This window comes from Falco biarmicus, chromosome 8, assembly GCF_023638135.1.
Source record: "Falco biarmicus isolate bFalBia1 chromosome 8, bFalBia1.pri, whole genome shotgun sequence".
Classification (NCBI taxonomy): Eukaryota; Metazoa; Chordata; class Aves; order Falconiformes; family Falconidae; genus Falco; species Falco biarmicus.
In genome coordinates, this window is record NC_079295.1 from 14824804 (window position 1) to 14849569 (window position 24766).

The following is a 24766-nucleotide window of genomic DNA, read 5'->3' on the forward strand; positions in this document are numbered from 1 at the left end:
GTGTCCAGAGTCAAGTCTGTAACAGGACTTCAAACCAGTGTCTAGAACAGTTTGATAGAAAACCTGCTGTCATGTAACCATGAGAGGAAGAGAAAAGACAAGAAACGTGCTCTGTGTACAGGTGGATCTAACTGTGGGATTCCTTAAGCTTGGTTGTATCCAGGGTTCAGTCACCCCATCGCAGTGTGCACCCAAGGCGTACTGCTTTGGTAGTAGCAGTGGAGCTCAGTTGTACTTACCCCAGCCCCTCAGCAGACACTTAAACTGTTTAAATGTGGTTAATCCAATGAAGATTCGAAGAAGTTCTGTGCTCTGAAAATACGCTGTTTTAACTTGTTTCCTTAACCTGTTCTGTTTAACAGCTGCACAGGTTTTAGAAGGAAGCCATGGTATTTCTTCCCTCTGTGTTTACAGGAGAGCCTGCCATAGAGTTTGCTGCTACTGTGAGCTGAGCTGAAAAGAGAAAAGCAAGAAAGTAGGTGTTGCAGATATGTGTATCTGGAACTGGTAATTGTTTTCACAAAAGACTGAAAAATGTGTTTTAAGGTTGACTGAAAGCTGCTGCAGTGATTGAAGGGGTCATAGTGGCTGCAGCCTGTGGAGACATCCTTTTCCAGGGCTTTAATACAGATGAAATGAACGCATATGAAATACTGAGAGCAACTTCAGCCACTGCTGGTCAGGCCTCATTGCTGTAGAAGGACTTCCATCTGGAGCCTGCAGAGGTCTCCCCGTCCTCCGAGGCTGGCCAAGTTGCTGCGTAGATTAACTCTTCACAGTTTTTTTTCCTTACCTTTATTCATAGTATATTTATTACTATGAGCTTATCTGTTCCTGTTGCTTGCTTTTTTATAATACAAATAAAATGAAACTGGATCCTTCCCATGTGCTGTGAAAGAAAAGGATCTGAAAAGAAGCTGTGCCTTTTGGGGCGGTATCTCCTTAGGCCTGCTGGCAGGAACAGCTAGTGTACTAAAAGTGAACGCTGTTTGTGCCGGGGAGTAGGGTCAAGAGAAACGAACGCTGTTTGTGCTAGGGAGCGGTGTCAAGGGGGAAGTGGAGCTAGCAAAGACGGAAGTTGTACGCCTATTCAAGGCAGGCTTTTGTATTTCTGGACATGTGGCCTGGGAATCAAAGGGAGAATGCTGCATCTGTAGTATTCAGCGAAAGCTTGCTTAGATCACTAAAACACAATGTGAGCAGTTATCTTTGATAGTCATGTGGATGTTTTCATTCAAACACAGCTGCTCCCAAGATTGTGGGATGCTATAGCACTTTTCCTGGGTAGCTGTTTTGTTTGCCTGCCATGCCTGTGAGCTTGGGGAACCCTACAGCTGTCATTGTGCTGAGCACCTGCACCCTGACAAACTGACTGCAGAAGGCTGGCACCTTGTGCCTCTCTCCACAGGCAGCTATGGAGGTACCCAGCCAGCCCCACTGATTCTGGCAGTATGTTCTGCCAGGAAGCTGAGCCTACCAGATGTTTGCAACACTATGGCATGGCAGAACAGAGATATCAGAGAAAGGTGATTGCCTTAAAACTGGCCAACAGGCCCAAATTCTATGGTCTCTGATCAAGGCCAGAATTTCACCTCTTTCTTTTGACTGACTGGTTTAAAAAAACACCTATTTTCCCCCCCTCTCTTCACAATTCTTTTATCAGTCTGGGAGCCTAGCCATCATTTGGGATACTTTAAAAGTATGACCTTGTAGTCAGTTTTTGCAGGGGATGTTTCAAGAGAGGCTTGGGACTCTCTTCATATAGCTCTTGTACATACTGCATACTTTTCTAGTGTGCTTTTATGGAGGTAAGACATCTAAATTGGTGTTCATGAGCATCACGCCACTGATTCACAGGCTGGGGACTAGGAGTGATCCTTGAGTTCTGAGGAGTTGTTTTCCAGTGTTACTTTCTCTTGTTTGAGTGACTGCACAGCTGTTATGTTGGGGTGTTCTCTTTGTTTGCCAGGTATCCTCACCTTCAGCAGCAGCAGTAGTGGTGGCTGCTACTAGCTCTGCGCCTGTGATGTTGGCTCATGCAGCATTTCGGGGTACATACCAGTGTGTGGAACAGGTTTGTGGTGGTGGGTCACAGCAGCAGACAGCAGTGCCATCAGTTGTTGCTGCTGTTGTCCTGCTCAGGGAGGAGCTGCAAAGGCAGCTAGCTGGAAGGAGGAGCTGCTGCCGAGGTGGAGGTGGCCAGAGATCCTGAGAGGTGTGAAATACCAGAGGTGTGACATGCAGCCTTCACATTTTCTCTCCAGTGACGGCCAGGTAAAGCGTAGCTCCTGACCTATCTACCAGGGAGGTTTCTGAAACCTAGTTGCCATTTGTGATTTTGCAAAACACCCCTGTAATGCTGTCCTTTTTCTGTGGTATGTAGAAGCTACATAGCCAGGGCAGACCAACAGGTCATTAATTGCCACTGGGATGGCACAACATTATAGGTCTGTGGTTGTTGTGCAGAAGATAATGGTGCTGCCATTTGAGAAGCAGATGGTGCAGAAATAACACTTCTGCACCTTCCCCTCTGGAGAGCAGGAAGCCTCAAACCACTTGGAAATAATCCCAGAGGTATCAAGCCAGTTGGAGAACTGATGCCCTTTCCTGTGGCCGATTTATTTTCAGCATTAGAAGGTAGTCAAGAAAAAGGTAGCTGTACTGCAGAGATTTGAGGCCTTTCAAGATTTGAGGAGGCAAAAATGTTATTTAAAATAGAATACGAGTTAGATGGCCTCCACTGCAGGAGTCTGTAAGTGCCAGGCACTGTCTGTGCATCTAGCAAGAGAGAGCCCCTTCTCCCAGGAGATCACAGCTTAAATATACCACACAGTAAGGGTAAGGAGGGTGAGTAAGGACAGAGGTGAGGTGCTTTGCCCAAGATCAAATGGGAATGTAATTTGGATCACCTGACTTCAACTCATCTGCCAGATGATACTTTCCACTAACTCCCCTGGCTAATTCAGGGAGTGCAGCACTTATTCCCTGCAGGCTCACTCCTGATTTCTCTTTGGGCTTGGGCACCCTCTGAGCTGGAAGGGCCCTGGGGGCTGGCAGAGAGCAGCAGCAGGGGACTAGGCTGGACAGCTGCCCCGAGTAGAGGGAAACATGACCTACTCCACTCCCTTGCCTGGGAGGGTGCAGAGTGATGAAGAGGGGAGTGCGGTGGGAGGGGATGGGAGGGGCTCACATACAGTGGATAAATTCACAGTGCAGGAGGACTACAGTAAACAGTGCTGGTGAGTTTGGTTGTGAAGCTGTTCTGGTTGCAAGGGTTATTCTTTATGGAGGTTTTTGCTCTGGAGTTACGACACTCCATAAAGCTAATGAACAGAGTTTTCATCTCCTGGGGCAGTGCTGATTGCTTCCAGTGATGTTGTGATGACTTTCATAACTGAATTTTCTGGTTAGTTGCTATCATTCCCTTAGTGATGTCAGCTAACTCTCCTAATGTGAACTGACCCTGTTTTCTTAGCTTTGGCAGTCACTTTATACCCTTTCTTCCTTCTTTTTAAACTGAATTGAATAAATATATAAAAAAAATCAGCAAATCCATCTTTCTTTGATATTCTCACTTCTTTTGCAAGTGCTGCTTGCATCTCCTAACTGGTAGTAGGTAACCGTCTCTTTGAACTCATTATACTTTTGTCTCTGCCAGAGTTGAGTCCTGTTCTGGTTTGGTCTTGCACTTTGGATCCAACCTCCTTCTCCACTCCACTGCCCTCTTGGCACAGGCACTGTGTCAGTAGGCACAGGATGCTGGTGCATCTGCTCAGCAAACAGTATGCAAGTGTTTGACTTGCTGCAGAGGAGCAAAAAGGGTCGGATGGAGTGGCTGGGCAGCTATGGACTTCAGCAGTTTCCTGTATGTTCCTTGTACAATGCCACATCTGAAGGGAAAATCATAACAAATAATTTGTTCAGTTCTTTATCTGTTTAGGCAATTCATTCAGTGAGGAGCTGTTTTTTCATGAACAGCTATGCATAAATCTAAAATTAAGGGTTTGCAAGTCCAACATTATCAAAGCAGGTTTTCCTTTCCCTGTGTCTAAGGAAGATGAAAAAGAGTGAATGCCCTTCTGGTGGGGAGGGGTGCTGTTTCTTTATATAAATTAATGCAAACTCCTGCCTAGTTAGAAGTCCTGTTGCTGTAGTGGTCCCTTGGAAAGAAGTAGCATTGGGAGAAGCAGCCAGTTTTGGCTTGAGGACAGCCATCTGCTGGAAATTTGTGGCTAAATGTCAATGCCGTTATTACAGTACCAAGTGGAATCGGATATACATGCCTGAAAGAGCTATACCTGCAGAGCCAGATAGGAAAATAGGTGGGAAGAAAAGACCGTATTGTTAACTAGGAGGGAAATGGATATTGTGGATCTGAGTCATACTGGCTGAGGCACAGTTTGTCCCTGATGTAGCAACCCACACCAAGGACGTGACTAGCCCAACCCAGTTTGAGAGCATTTTGGGTCGCAAAGGTGTCTGCTAAGTTCTGTGGAAATCAGAGACAAGGACTATTGACAAAAACTCTGTAACTTACACTCATCTCTTTACTAAGCATTAGAGAATCCAGAGGGGACTGCCACCTCAAGAGACAACCCCCTCAGAAACAAGGCATCTCTGCTTCAGCCCTTTTCCAGGTTACTTGTTATTATTGTCATCAGAAATGCTTCAGTAGTGGAAAACAGGGGAAGTTTTCCTGCCATACCAAGAGGGACAGCCGGTTGTTCAGGAGCATATATCTTCTGGACGTGCTGAGACAACTCCCTCTCCTGTGGTGCTGGTCGCACCAACTGACCCCAAGTGTGGAGAGCAGTGGATGTGTGCTCGGTGCGGAGTTCCTAGCCGGGACAAGTGGGCAGCTCCCAAAGGAGAGGAGAAATGTAGGGGAAGATACTGCCCTATCCCCAGCTTCTAGATCTCTCTTTGTTTCCCTCTGCCTTCTTCCCCCTCTTCCCTTGAAATTAGAACTCCAGATGGCTCAGGTGTGGGCCATTTACTGTGATTATTTCCCTTTTTTTACTCTACTTCAATTTACTCTCCCTGTCTCTGTAGGGAGCAAAAGAGATGCAGTTTCTGTTTGGAAGGTGGATGGAGCATTTGCTTTCTAAGTGGAAAGGTATTATCTGGCACTCTGCACATTGAGGAGATAAAGGAGTAGAGGGTTGTAAGGTGTGTTTGTATGTGCAGCATATGGATTCAGCCTGTTTCTGCCAACCTCTATTGCCCAGACCTAAACAATACGAAGCATTTGAATTTTAATCAAATTGGCTGCTGGTTCTGTCCCAGTTAGAGCCAGAGCCAGTGCAGCTGATTCATGGGAGCTTGAAGGGAAGTAGTGGGGTGAAGGCGGGAGAGGGGGATGCCTCTGTGAAAAGGCAGGGAGAGATAGCCTTTCTGTAACTCAACAAAAGACAAGCAAACCTGCGTGCAGATGGAGGAGTGGCTGGGGGAAGGTTACGAGTTGTCCTATTATGGAGAAGCTTGAACTGTCATCTGTACTTGATGGAAGCGAGAGAGATTGCAGTTGGAGCTGCAGAAGGGCTGCCTCCCTGATTGGATTAATAGAAAGGGAAGATGACTCTAGAATGGCTGCCCATTATCTGCACTACAAAGGGATTAGTGTGGGTTTCAGAGAAATTAATGGCTTTTGAGTTAGCGCAGAAATACTAATGAATGTCAGGGCCAGAGATGTACAGTGAACAAAATCGGTTCTCTTTTAGTGCGTGTGAGTGCATGCGTGTGTATCTATCCATTTGGGCTATGAAAGTGGTTTTTCTCTGCCATTTTGAGTTTTAGATTAGGCTTTCAGTTTTCATATTTAGCCGAAATACTCTTGAGTAGCTTATTTGTCTGCAAGGCATAGTTATATTGATTTCTTTTCCACCTTTTCAGACCTAGTGCCACAGTAGCAATTTTTAAATTGTTGTTATGATTTTAGTCATATATGCAGGAAATCTTTGTAGGTAGAGTGCTTTGAATGTGGTGTTAAGTGCAGGCTCCATTCTGAGTATGTGGGTAATGTGGGGAAGCTGAGGCTGAGCTGGCAATGCAAAACCTGAGTGCATCCTTCTTGTTAGTGTGGATGGGTGGTAGCATCCTCCCCCTGTTTTTTTAAACCCTATAAGGTTTGCATATCCACGTTAAATATATCAAACAATTAATTCTTATGTTTGTTCATTAAGTTTAACTGAAACTTGTCTGCTTAATCTTTGTAAATCCTTAAAGTTGGTCTTCACTGAAGAGCTAGACAAAGCTTTTTATTTTTACGCTTGCTGTCCTGAATCCTCCTCCTGCCCATACACGACACTCACAACCAACTATAGCAGTGCTTTCAGCCAAGGGTGGGAGCATCTCCTTAGAATGTACATTACAGCCCAGGTTCTGCTTTCTCACCAGTTGGTGTCAGAAGCCCCTTGGACAGTAACTGAGTCCCTCAAACACTCATAGTTCCTGGCCCATTAGCTGGTGGTGGGGAAGAGCAGCATGGCCAGTAACCCTGGCCATGTTAGCTGGGAAGCCCAGTACAGATTGGGGATGCGGTGACTTCTTTACAGGCTCTTCTTTGGCTCTTTGTTCCAAGCTTCATCAAGCTTCTATTCTGTTAGATCTGCGCTGAATGCATCCTAGGTACACTCGGAGGTGATCATGTCTAAAACTTGTTAGAGCGTGGCCTGTTAACATGAGTAGTAATTGGTTAAGCTGAGATGCTGAAAATACTTTGTGCCTCCAGCTGTCTGCCCTATGCTCTTTCAAAGGCTGTCAGCCTGAGGGCAGAAACCACTGGTGAAACAGCTCCTGTGTTGATGTGGTTTGTAACACTGCCTGTTAAGGTCAATTGATGCTGATTTTGTTTTGACCTAATTGTGCCAGGCGGTGGATGAGGAGCTGTTCCCAGGTGGCTACCTTGCTCCTGCATCAGTAATACTGTTCTCTGAGGGAGATTGTCAACCTCTTCACTTGTGTCTGTTAATTTTGTCAGTGTTTGTAAGTGAAGCAAGTGGAACTAGAAGTCAAATGGAAGCAAAAATTTGTTCCTCAGGGCTGGGTTGTTTTGGGGTCCAAGTGTTAAAGTTGGTGTTAGAGCATAATAGTGTGAATGCCACTGAATTTATACAGAGACTGACAAAAATTGTACAGAGCCACATGTCCTGCCCAAGGTGAAAATACAGTTTGCATGTATTGATGATGGTTGAAGTGGTGCAAATCAGATTGGGGCAAATCTTGCGTGGAAACCTTTTTTAAAACTCAGAAATGCTTTAGATAATTTCTTTTAAATTCCTATCACTTTGGTGCCCAGACTGACTCATATATGGCTGGTTTTCTGGGGGTGAAGAAAATTCCCCTTGAGTTTGCTTTGTGCCAAGGTTTGTGAAAGGGTCTGAAGCACCTGAAGTGCTGAGTCACTTAGATATCTGTGTGTGGGTCTGGGAAACCTCTTGCTTCTCTTTTTTGGTCATGTCTGCTGGTCCTGACCGTGATTCCCAGAAATCAGCAAAGCTCCTCTCCAGTAAATGGAGCTGTGCAAAATGTTCTGATCCCAGGTCGTGCTGAGATGTGCTGTTGCTGGTCACAGTTCTCCATTCCCCGTGTCTTAGGTAAGTCACTGCCAGGTGCGGTGCCCAGGTGCTGGCAGCGGAGCTGTTCCAGCCAGTTCCAGTGGCCTCAATGCAGGGCACAGTTGTGGGAGCCACCAGATGGGCCTCTTTGACAGATTGCATGTCAGAAAGGACAAAGCACTGCCCAGCAGTGTGAGGAGTGAGGAAAAAAGTGTGAGAAGCAGCCCAGGGTCAGAGGAGAAGGTGCTGCAGGTACTGGGGCAGGGATTCCACTGCAGGCCCTGGGGAGACAGACCGTGGTGGAGCAGGTATCTCCTTCCAGTCCCATGTGGGACCCCATGCTGGAGGAGGTGGAGATGCCCTGAAGGAACTGTGCCCATGGAGAGCTCATGCAGGAGCAGGTTTATCCTGAAGGACTGCAGCCCTTGGAGAGGACACATCCTGGAGCAGGAGAAAAGTGTGAGGAGGAAGAAAGAGCAGCAGAGAGGAACTGACCACAACCCCCCATTCTCCTTCCCCCTGGGCTGCTGGGGACAGGGGCAAGGTAGAGGGGTTGTGTGTGAAAGCATGAAGTTGAGCCTGGGACAGAGAAGGGCAGGAGGGGAAGGTGGCATTTTAGTTTGTATGTGTTTCTCACTGTGAGATCTATTTTAGTTGGCAATAGATTACTTGATAATACTGTATTCTTTTGGACTAGATTCTGGGAGACTTGCAGTGTTGTTGCTCTGTCGCTATCCAGGATAATCTTAGAAAAATTGCTTTGCTCCTTTGTCCCTCTGTTTCCCTGTCCCCTTTTTTGTGAAGTGCTTTGGTACCTCTGGGTAAAAAAATTCTGCATTCTCTTTGTCTCAGATGTGGAGTCAGTGCTTGTATTTAATAATTATAACCTATTGTGTGAAGGCTATTTCTGTGATCCTATCCTCCAGATGTATCATGTATGGGTGGGAGAGTTGCATGAGCCGGAATGACAATTCAAAATGATTATTTAAAAAAAATTAATGATAATGTTCTCGTTTTGTTTCCTCCAGAACACAAGCCAATGTTCCCAAATATTCTGAAGAAGGGATATTTAGAAATTAGAAGAGACAATGACAGCTACTGGCAAACCTGTTACGCTGAGCTCTCCCCATACAAACTGTACCTATATTGCTTGGACAGCAGTGGCAACCAGACTCTTCCCACTGTGTATCCACTCATGCTTTTTCAAAGGGTCACTGTTAGTGGTTGCATTGAAACCAAGGTGGTGGACGCTGTCTTGTCAGACAACTCACAGCTGCAGCTGAAGGCGGAGTCCTCATGGGAGGCTTTGGACTGGGGACAGAAACTGTGGGAAGTGGTGCGTGCTTCTGTGCCTGCTTTCACAAGACAGCAGGAGAAACTGGAGAATGTGCCAAAGCCTGAAAATAACAGTGACCTTTCTCAAACCAATGGATTGTTAGAGAAGCCTATGGAACTCTTCCTATCCATGAATTTGACTGAAAACACTAAAGAGTACCAAAATATTCTCAAATCAGGGACTCTTTATAGGTTAACTGTCCAGAATAACTGGAAGGCATTTACTTTTGTCTTGAACAGGTCTTACCTCATGGCATTCCAGCCGGGTAGGCTTGATGAAGATCCTCTGCTGAGCTACAATGTCGATGTGTGCCTGTCGGTCCAGACAGATACTCAGGATGGCTGTGACTCTTGCTTTCAGGTCATTTTTCCTCAAGATGTCCTCCGCCTGCGTGCAGAGACCCGTCAGAGGGCCCAGGAGTGGATGGACGCACTGAGAGCAGCAGCCAGCACTACCAGAAGTTTAACTCAGAATCCACAGGTCACACTTAGGAACAAACCTGGAGATCGGCCCTTTGGAAATGATCTTAGAAAGAGCAAGCGCCAGTCTGTGACCACCAGCTTCCTGAGCATCCTGACCACGCTGTCTCTAGAGAGGGGGCTCACAGTTCAGAGCTTCAAGTGTGCCGGTAAGCAACCAGGTTCCTGCACCCACTCCCCTTCTGCAGTAAAAGAAAATCACTTGGAAAAGCATGTTCATGTTTTAGCAGCACACAGCCGTTCCCTGCCTCTCACTATGGCTGTAGACACTTAGGTGCGTTAGCCTTTCTTTGCTGTCTGTAAGATATGGAGGAAAAGCCTATGGGGATATTCAGGGATTCACCTGGATGATGAGTAATGCTGGAATGTTAGATCCTGCACATACAGTGCTACTGAGCCAGTGCCGCCTTACAGGGTGACCGAGCTGTTTTCTTGATTCAGGACACTGGAAAGGTGGTCCAGAATCAAAGGGATTTGAATTCTGGATACGATGCAACTTTCCAACTTTGAGCACTTCTGTTTCGTTTTATTAGTGTGTCTCCTCTGGGTCATTTTTGGAACTCATTTTCAGCTCTGAGCCTTTTGGGGAGACTCCTCAAAGCATATATGCTTCCCTGAAACACCATCATTTGGTGATATGTGTTCTGGCACTGAGGTTCAGGCGTGAGCTCTCTGCTTGGTTCTTCCCTTGAGGCAAGGGTGAAAACAACCTTCAGCCCCAGCATCTAATTGTAAATTTCAGTTAATTTGACTGCTGATTCTAGTCCTAGGCAAGATGAGTATTTTATCCAGTTTGGGAACTAAGTGGAAATAGAGAAAGCCCAAGTAAATGCAGTTCAGTGTCCTTTTACTTAAGCAAGGGCACTTTTGTGGAGCAAATTGGGGCACCTTGTGCCTAAACTATAGTCTCTGGCTGGCTTTAGTTATGCTCACTTAGCAACTGTCAGCTGTATCAGAAACAGCTTTTCTGGAGGGTTTTCCTCTTTTGTTATGTGAACTGTCAGGGTCCTGCCTCCTCCCTGCTCTGGCCTGGCGTAGGGGTCTGGTGTGGAGGTCTCCTGTTACTCTGGAATCACGCTCAGGGTGCGTGTGTGTGAGTATGCGTGGTGTCTGTGTGGGCTCAGGACCTAGTGGCTGGCCTGAATACCTTCCAGGGGAGACCTGAGCCCCAGAAGTACTGGGTTGCCCTCAGAACTGGCAGTGGGTTCAGCTAGGTTCATCCCTTTCTGGTAGTCATCTGCAGGTGGTGTTCCTGCTCACCTCTGCACAGTGCATGGCACCCGCCTGGTAGCTGGAGCATCGTGAAGGCTGGCCTCACTGCAATTAATGATTTGGTCACAGTATTTTGGGCCTGTGCCTGAAATCAGTTCTGTTTTTTTACCACAGGCTCTTTGTGTGACTGCATGTCAATTTTTTCAGGGAGTAATTATGTGCCAAATTATTGCTGAAACTGAAGGTGCCTATAGGTCCTGTGGTAACTGATTACCTGAACACCACTGGACAATGGTCACTTCTTACCTTTCAAGGTAGTTGTGAGAGAGAAAACTGCAGGGAGACTCTGGGAATGGATCCAGTAAGTATCCCCAAGATGGATCCAGCCCACTGTGTTACCCAGCAGACAGCCTTGTGAAACTCAAGAGGACAGCAGAATTAATGGCTGCATTTTAAGATAACATCCCAGTTGACATTAAAATTTTATTCCTTTCTCCTAATTTCTTTTAATTCAAAGCTCAGTAGAGGAAATCTTTGTAATTTTGCTTCATCCTCTGACTGAGGTGCAGGAGAGTTTCAAATGAGCATTTCTAGTGATCTCCTCAAAAATAGGATCAGGACCTGGGATGGCAACAAAATGCATGTCTTAAATGTGGACTAGGTTTTAGTCTTGCATTATGTACTATGGGAGCAGAATTCTGTGGGAAAGGGTTCATTTCCAACCCCAAACGTGGGGTCGATGCATCTGCACTCACGTATTCCCCACAGAAATATGGTACTCTGACCATGTGAGGCTTGCGTGGAGTCTTTTCCTGATGCATGTGAGGATTCCCAGTGCTCCTGTGGTCTTCTTTTAGTTTGCAAGACTGAACACTCGTGCAGGGAAATGCAGAGTTGTGGAGTCTGTGAGAAGCTGGCCACTGGGATTCCCCGTACCTGAGGGTGGGGGTGCACAGCATTTGCTGTAGGAGTGGACACATTGCCGTCTGCCTGAGACCCTTAAAGCTGGTCTTTGAAACTGGAACTTGTAGCTGTTAGCACATCACAAAGAAATTAATAATTGTAATTATAACTGGGAGAAACTGAGGAAACTTGTGTGGCTCAGAAAAGTTTGTGCTGAGAAGACTTCGGAGGCACACCAGCAGCTGAGAGCCCTTCCTTGTGCCTTGCTCCCTGCAGGCAGTTTGTGCTGTTCCCTGGCATGGGCTGCTGTTTAACCTAAGGGGCCTGCTGTTGGTAATTACAGCTTGCAGGCATTGAGAACTGGGTTTTCCCCAGGGCTGCTGGGAGGGGTAAGCTTGGAAAAGGATGAGGAGGGGGGAGGAAGAAAAGTTTTGCTGTGAATTCTTCAGCCATTTAGTGCAAATTCCTGTAATTACCGTCTTTGTGTCCTGTCCCAATGGCGCATAATACAGCAGAAGCCTTTCCTAATTGAGACCTTACAGGAGGTACAAATCCCTCCTTTGTTCGGCCTAACAAATTAGTGCCAGAAAGTGGCAAGGTCCGAGTGGGAATCAAAGACAAGCAACACAAAGATGGAACTTAAGGCTACAGTAATAACCCTCTCTAGTCCTGCAGGGGTGGGAGGGAAGGAAAAGTAATGACCAATGAAAAATGAAGGGTTTTTTTGTTATAAATTCCCTTGACATGACAGCACCTCAGGGCTGCTTTATTTATTTAGGAAAAGTGATTAAATAGTAATACAACAGGGCAGACCATTGTCTCTCGAGCTAGCCCCCTTCCTACAGACCCCTGCTGCCTTGGCTAATTGATTGACAATGAACCTCTGATAAAAAAGGTTGTTGGGAGGACCTGATGGGGACAGGGGTTTTTTTATTTTATTTTCTCTTTGCAGTCTTTGTGGGGTTCTCCTCCCCGATTTTTTTTCTGTTTGAAATGCCCTCTGCAACCCCCTTTCCTTCTCTCCCTCCGTAAAAGCTTTTCAAGGGACCGCTCCCAGACACACAGCTGACACTCAAAAGCAGGTAGGGAAGAATGCGAATGTCTGTGCCTCGCTATTGACAAGTTTATCTTGGAGGCTGACTAGCACTTTTCAACTCGTGATATAAGCCAGGACGGTGGTGTCAGATGTAGTTATGGGACAGGGGGAACAAACTGTTGATGCACTGGAGTCAGAAGGGCAGCTTGAAAAAAGTTTTCTTTTGCTTGATCAGCAGATGCAAAAGCTTTTCCACACGTTTTTAACTCTTTGTCTTGCTGTTGAGGGCAGGGCATTATTTCTCCTGATTTCCAGGAAATGAGTGAATAGGCCGCTGCTTGAACAGTGGAGAGGCTTGGTTTTTGAAAACACTTTTACCTTTGCTGCCATTATTTATATTTTTGGCAGGGAAGAGCAATACATTTTGGAACATGGGGTTAACTAGCAACTGGTAGCACTGGAATGGCAGCTGCCTTGTCCTTTGTGTGTTTGTATAACTGAAGGCTTCATCTTGCTGTTGCTGGGTACAGCTGTGTTCCTGTGGGAAGTGTTTGGGGCTCTGAGCAAGAGTGGCATTTGTGAGTGTCAGTCTGCTCAGGTGAGACTTTGGAGGGACCTACCCCTTACCTTCAAATGGATATGAAGTGAAAGTTGGTTGCAAGTCCAAGCAGGTAAATATCAGGGTTTATGATTTCTAGGAGTATGTAGGAAATGACACATGCATTATGTTAGGAGGATCTGTTGGGGTGTGTGTGCTATTTTTATGTCTTTATTTCACCTGGATAAAGGAGAAATTCCCAAATAGTTCATGTTACAAATTTGAGATGATGTGGCTTCCATCAAAACATGTTTGGTAAGCGCAGCACCTTGCAGACAGTGCTTGCTGGTTGTGAGTACTCCAGTGGCTGTCCTGTCTCCCTGTTGGGCCGGCTATGGGCTGCTGGGACAAGGTGGGCATTTCTCCTGCAGGTCTGTAAGGAGCCCTCATGTCCTCAGGTGCCCTTCACTGCTGCTGTTCCCTTGGCATGTGCCTTCACGTTTCCATAGATGGGGAAGACAAACGGCCTTTGCCCTTGCCTCCTGTTTTTGCATAGCTCCTGTTCTTTTGATGTCTGACTTCCTTTTCACCTTTTATTTTTTCTCCCCCTGTCCTATATTAAAACAAACATTTCTTCAGAGAAGTCAGTTGTGTCTGCCAGGAACTCTTGTTGCTTAGACTGCAAGTCCTAATGGATGTGGGAGTTTGTGCCTTCTGCAAAATGTGCTCTACATGCTTTTATTTGCCTGTATGGTTCCTCTTGTGGGGTGCCTTCTGTCTTCATTTCCCTGCTTTCTCCATGTCTCCTCACTTGCCAGAAGGATAAATACTGCTATTAGGGCTCCACTGGCTTAGTTGGCTGAGCTGAATGAGAAGCCGAGGTTAGTAAATGGGCTATTTCCTGAGCTTGCCGCCCTGTCAAATTGAGCAGCAGGTGGAAAGCTGCTGGCTTTCAAGGAGTCATTCTGCCTCTAGTGCCGTGATCATGTGTGTAGATGGGGAACAGCCCAGCGCAACGTGCCCAGCTCGTGCAGCCTCTGCTCTAGCTCACCTAGTCTGGAACCATCCCCTACTGCAATAAACGTAAAGTTATTTCCTTTTTTTTTTTTTTTTTCTTCTCCCCCCCCCCCCCCCCCCCTTCATGAGAAGGAAGTCTTTTCCTAATAGGTTGCAAGCCAGAAAGTGTGATTTTAAAAAAAAAAAAAAAGGGAAAAAAATTAGCCAGGTACTATGTTGACTTGTTCAGCTTCTCGAAAAGCCATATAGTTGAAACTTCTCAAATCCAGATAGTTGAAAAGCAGGGGTGCTTCGTCCCTGAGTTTAGTAAATACAGTTTGTGAACTGTCATCACACCCAGCACCTATTGGTAGCATGTCACTGAAGTAAAAATCCTAGGGGACAAATCTTAGCAAATGTAGCACAATAATAAAATACCAGAAGGTCCTTTGGAAGGTTGTCAGCACTCTTGTCACATTTTTAGTCCCAAATAACAATTGTTGTTACCTGTCCAGGGCTTTTAGGATTGTGCTTTCTAAGTGCTATATGTATTTTGTGCTTGGTTTCATTTCAATTGATCTCTTTGTTCCAAGACTTCAGCAGCTTTTTGCCTTCCCTGTATTTGAGACTCTGTGAAGTCCCCTGGGAATGTGTTTTGCACTCTAAAGGTTTTATTGTTAAGTATCTTCGCTTTAGACCACAGTCTTCTAGTTTTGTATTTGACATTCAGGCCCAGTTTCTATTGATTCCGAAGTAAAACTTCCACTGCTGACAGTGGTATTTCTAAACTCTTACTCTTTCGTAGCTAACACCAGCTGAGCAGAAAAAACATCCTCCATGTCTAAAGTAGTATTTGGAAAATACGTGTCTAAAAAAGGCCCCTGACTTGTTGGGAGGAGTCGGGGGAAGGTTTGCAGACAAGGGTGACTTGAATTTGTGTAGCACAAAGTACTTAATTTGCAGTGGACCTACCTCTGTGTTTCAAAGGTTGCTGGTCCATGGTGCTTTGCCATGTGGCATCTTGTCTGGGGAAAGATCAGACCGCATGGTATCTCTCTTACTTGCTTGAGTTGATTAAACCTGTTATCAGCGATCACAGATGAGCATGACATGATCACAGAAGCTATTTAATCTTCACTGGTAAGGTGAGTGAGCTCTTCAATACAGCTTTAAGATGCTTTGACTAGGGGGAATGGCAGCAAGAACTATTTTTTTTGTCTGAGCTGGTAGAAGTTAGATCCCTCACCTTCCTGGGATTTGGCCGTCACCTTTGCGGTGATGTTTTCCCCTTCATAGGATTTGGTTTGGAGTTGCCCTGCTGCTGCCCAGAAGAGCAGTTTAGATGAATACTTGGCCAGTTCAGTGCCTGTCCTGCCTGATGTGCACTTTGCAATCCTCAGTTGGTGTTTTACTGACTTCTTTGCCTCAGCCCTTCAGTCAGAACAGCTGACACAAATGTCTTGGCTGATGAATCTACATATTCCCCCTGTCAGATTTTAAGGGTGCCTGTGCTGCCTGTATGGGGATAGGTGACCCCATTGCTCTAATCTGCCTCTGTGAACAATCTGGAAGCTTTCAGTATGTTTTTTTTTTTCCTTTTTCTTTTTTTCCATCACAAATAAAATATCTGTGCTTATTTCTTTTACTGTTAAGAGCTCAGTTCTGCTGTGTGTGAGTATGTCTCTACCCTCAGTGTAGGCTCTGTGTTTGTTGTTGGCTGTGCCATGTTTCTTCCTGGCTTGTGGGTGCTAGGTGTTAGTTCCTCTGCCCCCAAAGAACTCTTGGTTGCTTGGGGGATTTTTTTGGTCCATTTATTGTGTGAAGCCAGGCTTGATGAATCTTTTGGCATAGAGTTTAAAGAAGAGAATGCCAAAACCAGGGAGTCTAAATGTCCAAGTCTCGCCTTTGTTGGGATGGAAAAAGCTACTGGAGAAAAGGAAGCATTTTCAGACCCCAAAACTCTTTAACACCTCCATCTCCAGTTCTTCTCTTGAGAACCCAGAGTTTCCTCATGAGTTGTGTTACAAGAGACAGCTTTACTTGTTGGGCTAGCATCTTTTAAATCAGTCAAGCCAGCTTTTACTAATAAAGGCCTTGCCTTTACAGAAAGGCACAGGCAGGAACTAGTTGCACACCACTTTCTGCAGTTACAATTTATACCAGGTCCCTGAGCTAGTTTGGGACATACCTGTTAATTTAGTTTCCTAGGAAACAAAGCTTATGTTATAATGCTGTTTGCTCACAGTTTTGCCCCTGCCCCATAAGATTTGAATCTACCTGACTGTTTTAACAAAATTTGGAAGAGGATAAATAGCAAAGGTTTGGGAATCTTAGAGGTTTCACAGAAGCTGGCATCATAGGGAGCCCCTCTTAATGTTGCTCTGGAAAAAAACCTGTGGTGTGCACTGTGCATTTGCTCAGCATCAGAGCATCTGTGCAGGTGTGCAGCCCTGGGAGACAAATACAGAAGGAAAATGGCTGCTTTAGGTCCACTACTGGAAAACCAGGGCATTTGTGTGTGTGTTGGCAGGGTTCCCCCGCCTTCTGTTACGTCCCACAGCAGTGTATCATCAGCAAAACTATTGCATGTGGATCAGGTCAGGGGAAGTGTAAAAAGTTACAGAACAAACCACAGGCCAGCTGTGAGTCTGGCCTTCTACACTGTCACTAGACTCTGATACATAAACTGTGCTGTGTAAATCTGAACAGTGCCTGTGCCCAAGGTAGTGCTGTGGTAGTGATGTGTGACCAAGAAGAAATATAGCCAAACAGCATCGGCAAAAAATACATAACCACACTTAACGCACAGTTCTTCCTCATGTTAAAAGGAGGTACCAAACCAGCTGTGTATTCAAACAGAGACAGAGCTGATTATTTGTAAGTACATTTAATAGTTGCTGTATCAAATAAATTAAACTTAGCAAACCAGATAGCCTTCAGTGTAGGTAAATGAGTGAGCAGTGCCAGGGATAAGTGGTCTTCAAACTAACTATGGAGCAGTAATGAAAACTGAGCTAAGCAGAGACTCTCTTTGCTAAAGGACCTGGCCACAGCTGAGGACACTGGCCCCAGTGTTTGCTCAGATCACACAGGTACCTGGTACGCTCTTTGCTGTTCTCTTGTTTACCTTATCAGTATGTAAAACCGAATAGGAGTGTAATGGACAGCAAGTTGCCCATGAGACAGCAGTATGTCCTTGTAGCCAAGAAGGCCGATGGCACCCTGGGGGGCATGAGGAGGAGCGAGGCCAGCAGGGTGAGGGAGCTGATCCTCCCCCTCTGCTCTGCCCTGGTGAGGCTCATCTGGAGCGCTGTGCCCGGTGCTGGGCTCCCCGGTTCGGGAGAGACAGGGAACTGCTGCAGAGGGGCCGGCGGAGGCTACAGAGATGGCGGGGGGAGCGGGGCATCTCCCTGGTGAGGAAAGGCTGAGGGAGCCGGGCCTGTTCAGCCTGGAGAAGAGAAGGCTGAGAGGGATCTTACCAATGTACACAAATATCTTAAGGGCGAGTGTCGGGGGGATGGGGCCGGGCTCTTTTCAGCAGTGCCCAGTGACAGGACAAGGGGCAACGGGCACAAACTGCAACACAAGAAGTTCCTCCTGAATACGGGGAAGCACTTCTTTGCCCTGAGGGTGACAGAGCGCTGGGGCTGGGACAGACTGCCCAGGGAGGCTGTGGGGTCTCCTTCTCTGGAGACGTTAAAAACCCTCCTGGATGTGATTCTGTGCAACCTGGTGCAGGTGAACCTGCAGGGGTTGGACTAAACCATCTCCAGAGGTCCCTTCCAGCTCTGACCATTCTGTGATTCTGTAATCAACTGTAGGAATGGGAGTACCATTATTAATTATGCTCAAATTACCTACTTACTCCTAGCTGGCAGACTTCAAGAGCTGGCCCAGAGAGTGTGTTCAGTTCCCATTCCTGACTAAGAGCTGGCGAATTACTGAATCCTGCCAATAAGTCATTCCACAGGAGCTCCTATTCCCTGCTGTCAGGCAGCGCTTCAGAGTCTCAGCAAAGCAAAGCTGAACAGGTTTCCATTGACTCAGAACGGTTAGTCCATCCTTTGGAGTCTATTTAAAAAAAAAAAAAGAAGAATCTGGGAGCTGGGGAATAGTGAGCTGTTCCTTATTTCTGGAGAAGCTGATCTAAATTATAATTAAAGTGGGATTTGTACATTGCTGCCATAAATAATGTGGGATTTGTATGTTACTTAGATAAAGTCTGTAAGAAGCTCACAAAAAAGTAGGCAAGGTAAGTAAAGTGTGGGACTTTGCTTGGAGGTTTATGAGTTTTTGATTATTTCTTTAGGAAGATAATTGCTTTGGAATAAAAGTAGTGCTGGGAAAAGGACCAAGTGTAATGCACATTCAAGCCTGGATAGGCATGAGGGGAAACTGAGCTGGTTTGTTAGTGTGTTTTCCTTGTGAGTTTGAGTTTTCCCATGGTGGAGTGAATTGGAATAGGTGCAGAAACACAAGGCCAGCAGCTGAAGTAATTCTCACCTTCTCTTTCTGATTGTGCTGAGCAGCTAGAGCAATGTTGTATGTCTGATTTAACACGCTGAAAATTCATTGCTTTGGTTCTCCTGCTTAGTCTGTTTTATGGCTTTATCAAGCTGAAAGCCTTTTGAAGTCTGTGGGTCATTTTCTTCATATTGTATGTTGTTTCTAAATGAATTAGCTTGTGAGCTAATCTGTCACAGATTTAATTATGGTACACAATCACGAGGGAGTTGCTTTTTCCTGATACTAAGCAAGGAACTTCACTGAATAAGGAGACCAGTTGTGTACTTAATTCTAATTTGGTCTTCCACTTTTTCTGTTTCATTGTGGAGCTACTCCAATCTCTTCCTACTGAAAGACTGAAGAAATAGGTATATGGATAAAAAGAGTACTTGTGTGTGTGTCTTCCTTGACCGTAAGAGTATGCAACACCCTGAAAGTGGCAGAAATGGTGTTTTCCACACTTTGCAGAAGAGGAATTGTATTCCAGTGTCATGGATTCCTCCTCCATACTATCCTCACCACCATCTTAAGTCAAGGAGAGAGACTTGTTACAACAACTTTTTAACCTAATCTTCCTGTGCTTCTTGCTTCCCAAAGTCTTAGCATTTGGAGATGAGCCTCTTGATGTTGATACTCTGCTCTGCTTACAGACATGTTGAGAGAAGTTCATCTGTACTCAGCAGCACTTTCCTGCTGCTATTTTTTCTAACCCCTATTTTCTTTGCTTGATTTCAAGGCTGTTTTGTTATATTTTCTGTGATGAAAGGTTTGAGATTACTCCTTCCCTCACTTTGCTAACAGTACACCTACAGCTACACTTATTCCCTCTGTAGCTTGCTCTATAACATTGTTTAGGTAGGGATGATTTGGGATACTAGGGAAATATTGCACTGTTCTCCTTGCTCTACGCTCAGGGTTTGCCAGACCTTTGTACAGATGTTATAGAAATAATATTCTGTGTGAGAGCATTAGGAATAGGTGAGAGAGGCTTGGTGAAAGTTGTGCTGTTTTTTACCCCCATCTGTGGAAGGTGCTCTCTAACCACAGGGAAGTAACAGTTTTCTCTGCAAACATGGAATGGTCCCTTTCCCCACCCTTAACTATTTATTGTGTTGTGTTACTGCCTCTGAGGTGGTCAGCTACATCTGACTATCTTGCTGGGAGGGGTGCCTAACAGTTTAAAGCCAGGAATCAGTACTAGCTTTGCTTCTGGTAAACATGATGGCAGGTTTATGTACCTGACCGTCCAGGTGCCAGATTTCCAAGAGCATTAAGCCACAAGCTATTTCTTCCTTCTCTTCTTTCTCTCTCACTCTTGCTTTCTTTTTTTCCATCTTAAAAAAAAAAAAAAAAGTAGCATAAGTGGTCTATGCCACAGAAATATGTTTGTCACACTACATCGCTTTGAACTGCATAACATCAAAGAAAATCAGTGCTTTGATAACTTGATTTGAAAGGATTGTAGAAATAGCCATCATTATGAGTCACAACAGATAGGAATGGAAAAGATGGTGATTTTCAAACAGCAAAGCTTGCAAGGTAAGGGAGAATGTAAGGTAGGTGCCAGTGCTCCATTCTCATCTAAAATACAGCAACCTTGCAACTGTTTTGTAGCTTTACAGAATGTGATTTTACTTGAGGATATGGAGTGAGAAATAGTCTGTGTAAAAATGTGTTTCAGAGGAACAGGAAAACAAACATGGGCTCAGAGAAGGGCTGGGATAAGGGAGAAAGCAATGATGCTGCTTGGGTAGGAACTTCTTCCACTTTCCTCTCTTTATAAAACCACCCTTCCTGAAGGCAAGGGCATCCAGGATTGCTTGCTGAGATCCTCCTCACCCCAGAGACCTTTAGTTCTTATGGGCTGGACATAGGGAGGAGGAGGTGCACTTTGGTGCTTTGTCATTCCTCTCCTGAGGAAACTCACCCCATGGACTGGAATGAGTTTCTGGGTGCAAGAAATCAGGCCTTAAAATGATGACTTCTCAACTGCAAACGTTTTAGTTTAGGATGATGGCAATTCAAATTGGAATTTAGCTTATTCTTACCTTCAGTCTAATGGATAGGAGCTAGGGTACTGAGGCAAACTAAGCAGCCTGTGGAGTGGCAAGGAGCGCACAGTGGCAGTTAGGTGAAATCAGTGTGTCCTGTCCCCATCCCCATCCGCCAGATGAGTTGAGTGTTGGCTAGCGAGGAGTGTGGATGAAGGTTTCAGTGGCATTGAGTTAGGAAACTTCAGTCTCATTCAGACACAGCTTTACCACTAGTACTTCATCAGCTGGTCAAGTCACATTGAACTGGAGAATGCTACAAGTCACTTAGCAGTCTCTGTTTCATTCGATGTGAGGTGATGGCTGTATGTAATGAAAGCTAAAGTTGGAGCCAGTTGAGGTGTAAAGACAGATGCTTCAGTGCTTTTCAGTGATAGGGAATTCAAAGGCAACAAGTGAGGAGAAAGATTCAGACTCTTCATTTCTTTTAGCAAGGCTGGCACAGAAGAATGTGCTATACTGAGGTACTGCTAACACAAACATCCTCTCTGAGGGCTTGTTCCTGTTTAGCTTGGGAAAGAGGGATGCTCTGTTTTGTAGATCTCTTCATCTTGCTCCATGAGGAGTGGGCATACTTCTGTTTCCTTTACAGAGGGGCAAGATTTACCTCTGTTGTGCTTATAAAAACACAGGCTCCATAGCAACAGTTTGAGTACCTTCTGCAAGCATGTTCCAGTGCTACTAGTCAGATTAATTTCATGTCAGCCAAACAGGACTGGTATTTCATGTCTCTTTAGCTGATCAAAACCTTTACCTTTTATGTATGAATGCATTTTAAAAATTGAAAGAATAGTTTTATATGTACTACAGGGCACTGATACTGAGCTTACTACCAAGTATGCCTGCTGACTTCAACCATAACAGCATAGTGGAGCAGTACTGCATGGAAACACTTTTAACAGACTAGTCAGGAAACTGCCTTTTTGAAAAAAATACAGAAAAAAAGAAACAGGAAAGGAAAGACAGGAAAATGCATGCTTTGCACTGAGGGAAATACGAAGTTTTTGGCTTCTTTAAGTTCTGATCCCAAGCCACAGTCATAGATCACCTGTTTTTTTGTAACACACTGCTGAATTACCTGAATTGACTTTACCCTTATAAAAGGCATACCCGCATTCTTTCTGCCCAAAAAATGTTGCTTTCCAAAAAGTTTTGCTAAGATTTACTGTACAAGAATTATTTCTATAGTGGTAATAGTTTACAGTCATAATGTCTGGGTTTTCTGCTTGATTATTAGCTAAGGTGAGATCACATTTTTGCATTATGTACGTTGAATTATACCACTTGACATACATGCTTATACTTACGCTCTGATTTTATGGATGGTAAAGGAGAAGACACTATATGAGTAGCTCTTTCATCAGCTGACCTGTTGATATATTTGCCTTTTTCAACTGCATATCCTCACTTCAGAAAAAGGGAAGGGTGAGAGAGATGGAGACAGAACAGGTTCCACACTGATTCACTTAATAGTGTGAAATCAATGGCCAAATGGCTCTGGAGTGTGGAAGAGGAGGAAGTGAACTAATTGTGTGGTCAGGTTATTGTAATTGTTTTGATTAGAGCAGAGGGGACATGGTAGCATCAGCTAATGGGGAGAAGGAGGAGTTTGATTAATGCCTAGAGTAGTTGAACTGTAAACTCTCCTCAAGTCAGGGTAACTTCTACTGGGGAAAAAAGATGTTCTCAGTGAGAGAAGTTACATAGTTACAATAAACAAAATCAGTTATACTGACAAAAGCAGTCAGTCAGTTGACTTCTGCCTGAAAAACTCTCTTTAACCAATACTTTTGCTGTGAAAGTGATGTGCAAGGATTCCGCTAATCAGCATTACTAACCAGCTCCAGTGGAGATCGTCTGAGCATACAGCACATGCTGGAGTGGGGCTCTGGTGCTAATTGTGTCTGTAGCTGTAAATGTCATACAAGGACACTAGCATTTGAAGGAAAAGCAGAAACACTGTCATGTGTGCTGTTTCAAAGAGGTGTTAATAACCATAGATATCTCATTGTATCTTATCCAAACATTTTTAGCCTCACTTCCTGAGCAGGTTGCTTAATGGGACTGTGCTGTCTGTCTTCAACCCTCCACTCTACTATTTGAACCTGTTGGTTCGTTTTAGTCACAGTTGAGAGAAAGACAGGGGTGTCAAATACGTGGAGTTTCGATGTGTTTCGTGAAAACAGGTGGTCAGGTGAAGAAGAGCTCTGCATTAGTTCTTTCCAACTAAAGCAGCAGTTTTTGAATGCATTGTTTTATCCTAGGGACTCCACACAGGAGGGCATGGGAAGACGCAAGGGATCCAGCTGTGAAAAAAGTATCAGGCAGACCTCAGACTGTGTAAGACCCAGAGTAATCCAATTGTAAGGAAAAAACCCCAACCAACCTGCAGGAAACTGAGCTGTGTCACTACTGCTAGTCAAGGACTACTCATTCTCGATGTGACTGCTGCTCACAGTTATTATTCATGGTCTGACTGTCATTTGCCTTGGCTGTGCTAATGTGGCTGAATCCTACCTGCCAAGTCAGCATCCCTTCTGGCTGTCAGCAGGAGCTGGCTTGCATTCCTCCAAGCAGCCAGTGTTGGCCTGTTCCATTGTGGGGAAAATGGGAGCTTTCTGGAGCAAGCACACAGTACTTCCGTGGTCTGTTATTTTTTGTCTAAGCTGCAGGTCATGGTTTTCAGACAGCCATGGCTTTTAAATGCCCAGTGTCTCAGAGTTGGTCTTCTCCCTTTGTTTATTAAGAAATGCTAAGTATTCTTTGACTGCTTTCTGAACTCTCTGTCATAGATGCCCAAGTTAGTTTATGCTTGTTCAGTGCTAGTTCAAGAATACTGATATCTGTTCCTCTGTTTTTTAGGGAATGAGGAATGGCGCATTGGTAAAATAAATACAATTTAAAATGGTAGAATAACTACTTTTCTTACTGCATCTGAGTGTGTACCTCTGGCATGATGTACAAATCCAGACTTTTTCCTCTCACTCTTCTCTAGGCTGTCAGCGCTCCATAGGCTTGTCCAATGGGAAAGCCAAGGTGTGCAGCTACAGTGGATGGTATTACTGCAGCACCTGCCATGTGGATGACAGCTTCCTCATCCCTGCACGACTGGTTCATAATTGGGATACTTCCAAATACAAGGTAATCTCGCTGTAGGTTGGCTTGCTAGCAAGTCAGCTGAATTGCCCTTCAGATAGAAGCACAGACATGGTAACAGGTTGAAGGTTACAGGCATTAACTGCTAATACTGTCATCTTTGTCCCTCTGGCCAGAATAAGCCATGCTCTATCAACAAGACAGATGTTTTCATCACAATTTCCTTAGCCAGGCCTACGACATTCCTCTGCAAAAGTAGCCATACTCTTTCTTGGTGACATCTTTTCCGTCATTGCTTATCTGGCTGTTCAAGAGACAGGGAGGGACAGAACACTGAAGCCTTTCTTTTAACTCTAATCTTTGCAATTATTGGGCACTTGAGGAGTACCTGTTTCATGAGTGCTAGGGACTATGGATTGCCGCTGCTTGGTGATGGAGGCTCAGTTGTGGAAATGCCCCCAGGAAACAAGCGTACCCACATGTGGTGTTTGCAAGGCCCGGTATGTCCTGTCTCTTGGCACGAACATTTCAAGCACACTCGAAGTACACTGCTATAGTACTTGTTTGGACCAGACAACCAAAAGTAACACAAAGAGAAAATTCTACAGCTGTTCACTTGCCACACAAGCAGCTTTTCTAAAACTTCCGTAATCTGCTGTTTGCTGCTGCCTTGGCTGCTGGTTACTAGATAGGGTCAACTGATTACATGCCTTAAAGCATTATGCCAGCAAACACGGTAGCAGTGTTGTTTTGCTATCTTGGGGAACATACGCTGAAACAATAACAAACTCATAAGGAATCCAGACCATGCTAGAGCTTCAGACCTAGCAGCCACTGTTAGGAGAGGCTGTTTGATGTTTTGTGTCTGTGAATATTATTATTATGGGCTATTTGAGAAGGAAAAACCACGAGTACATGCCCTATTAGAGGAAAAGCAGCTCTCTTGAAGAAGAAAATTTGTCAGATGGGGAGATTATTAAAAGGTAGCCAGAGCCTGCCATCAGGAAAATGATAGTCTGGCGCCATGAAATGCAAGATTCTTTGGAGTTACGATGTT

At 45.0% G+C, this 24766-nt stretch overlaps 1 protein-coding gene across 5 annotated transcripts in view; it reads left to right on the forward strand.

Annotated features, from left to right (window-relative positions):
• The window catches only part of PLEKHM3 (pleckstrin homology domain containing M3), a 120916-nt gene that overhangs the window by 19637 nt on the left and 76513 nt on the right, over positions 1–24766 (forward strand). For all 5 annotated transcript variants that reach the window (XR_008823717.1, XM_056350391.1, XM_056350390.1 and 2 more), the window contains 2 exons: positions 8585–9520; positions 23609–23754. Coding sequence is in view for 4 of the 5 variants with exons in the window: in XM_056350391.1 (XP_056206366.1) it covers positions 8585–9520; positions 23609–23754 (1082 nt within the window). In the remaining variant the exon portion in view is untranslated. The remainder of the gene's footprint in view (positions 1–8584; positions 9521–23608; positions 23755–24766) is intronic.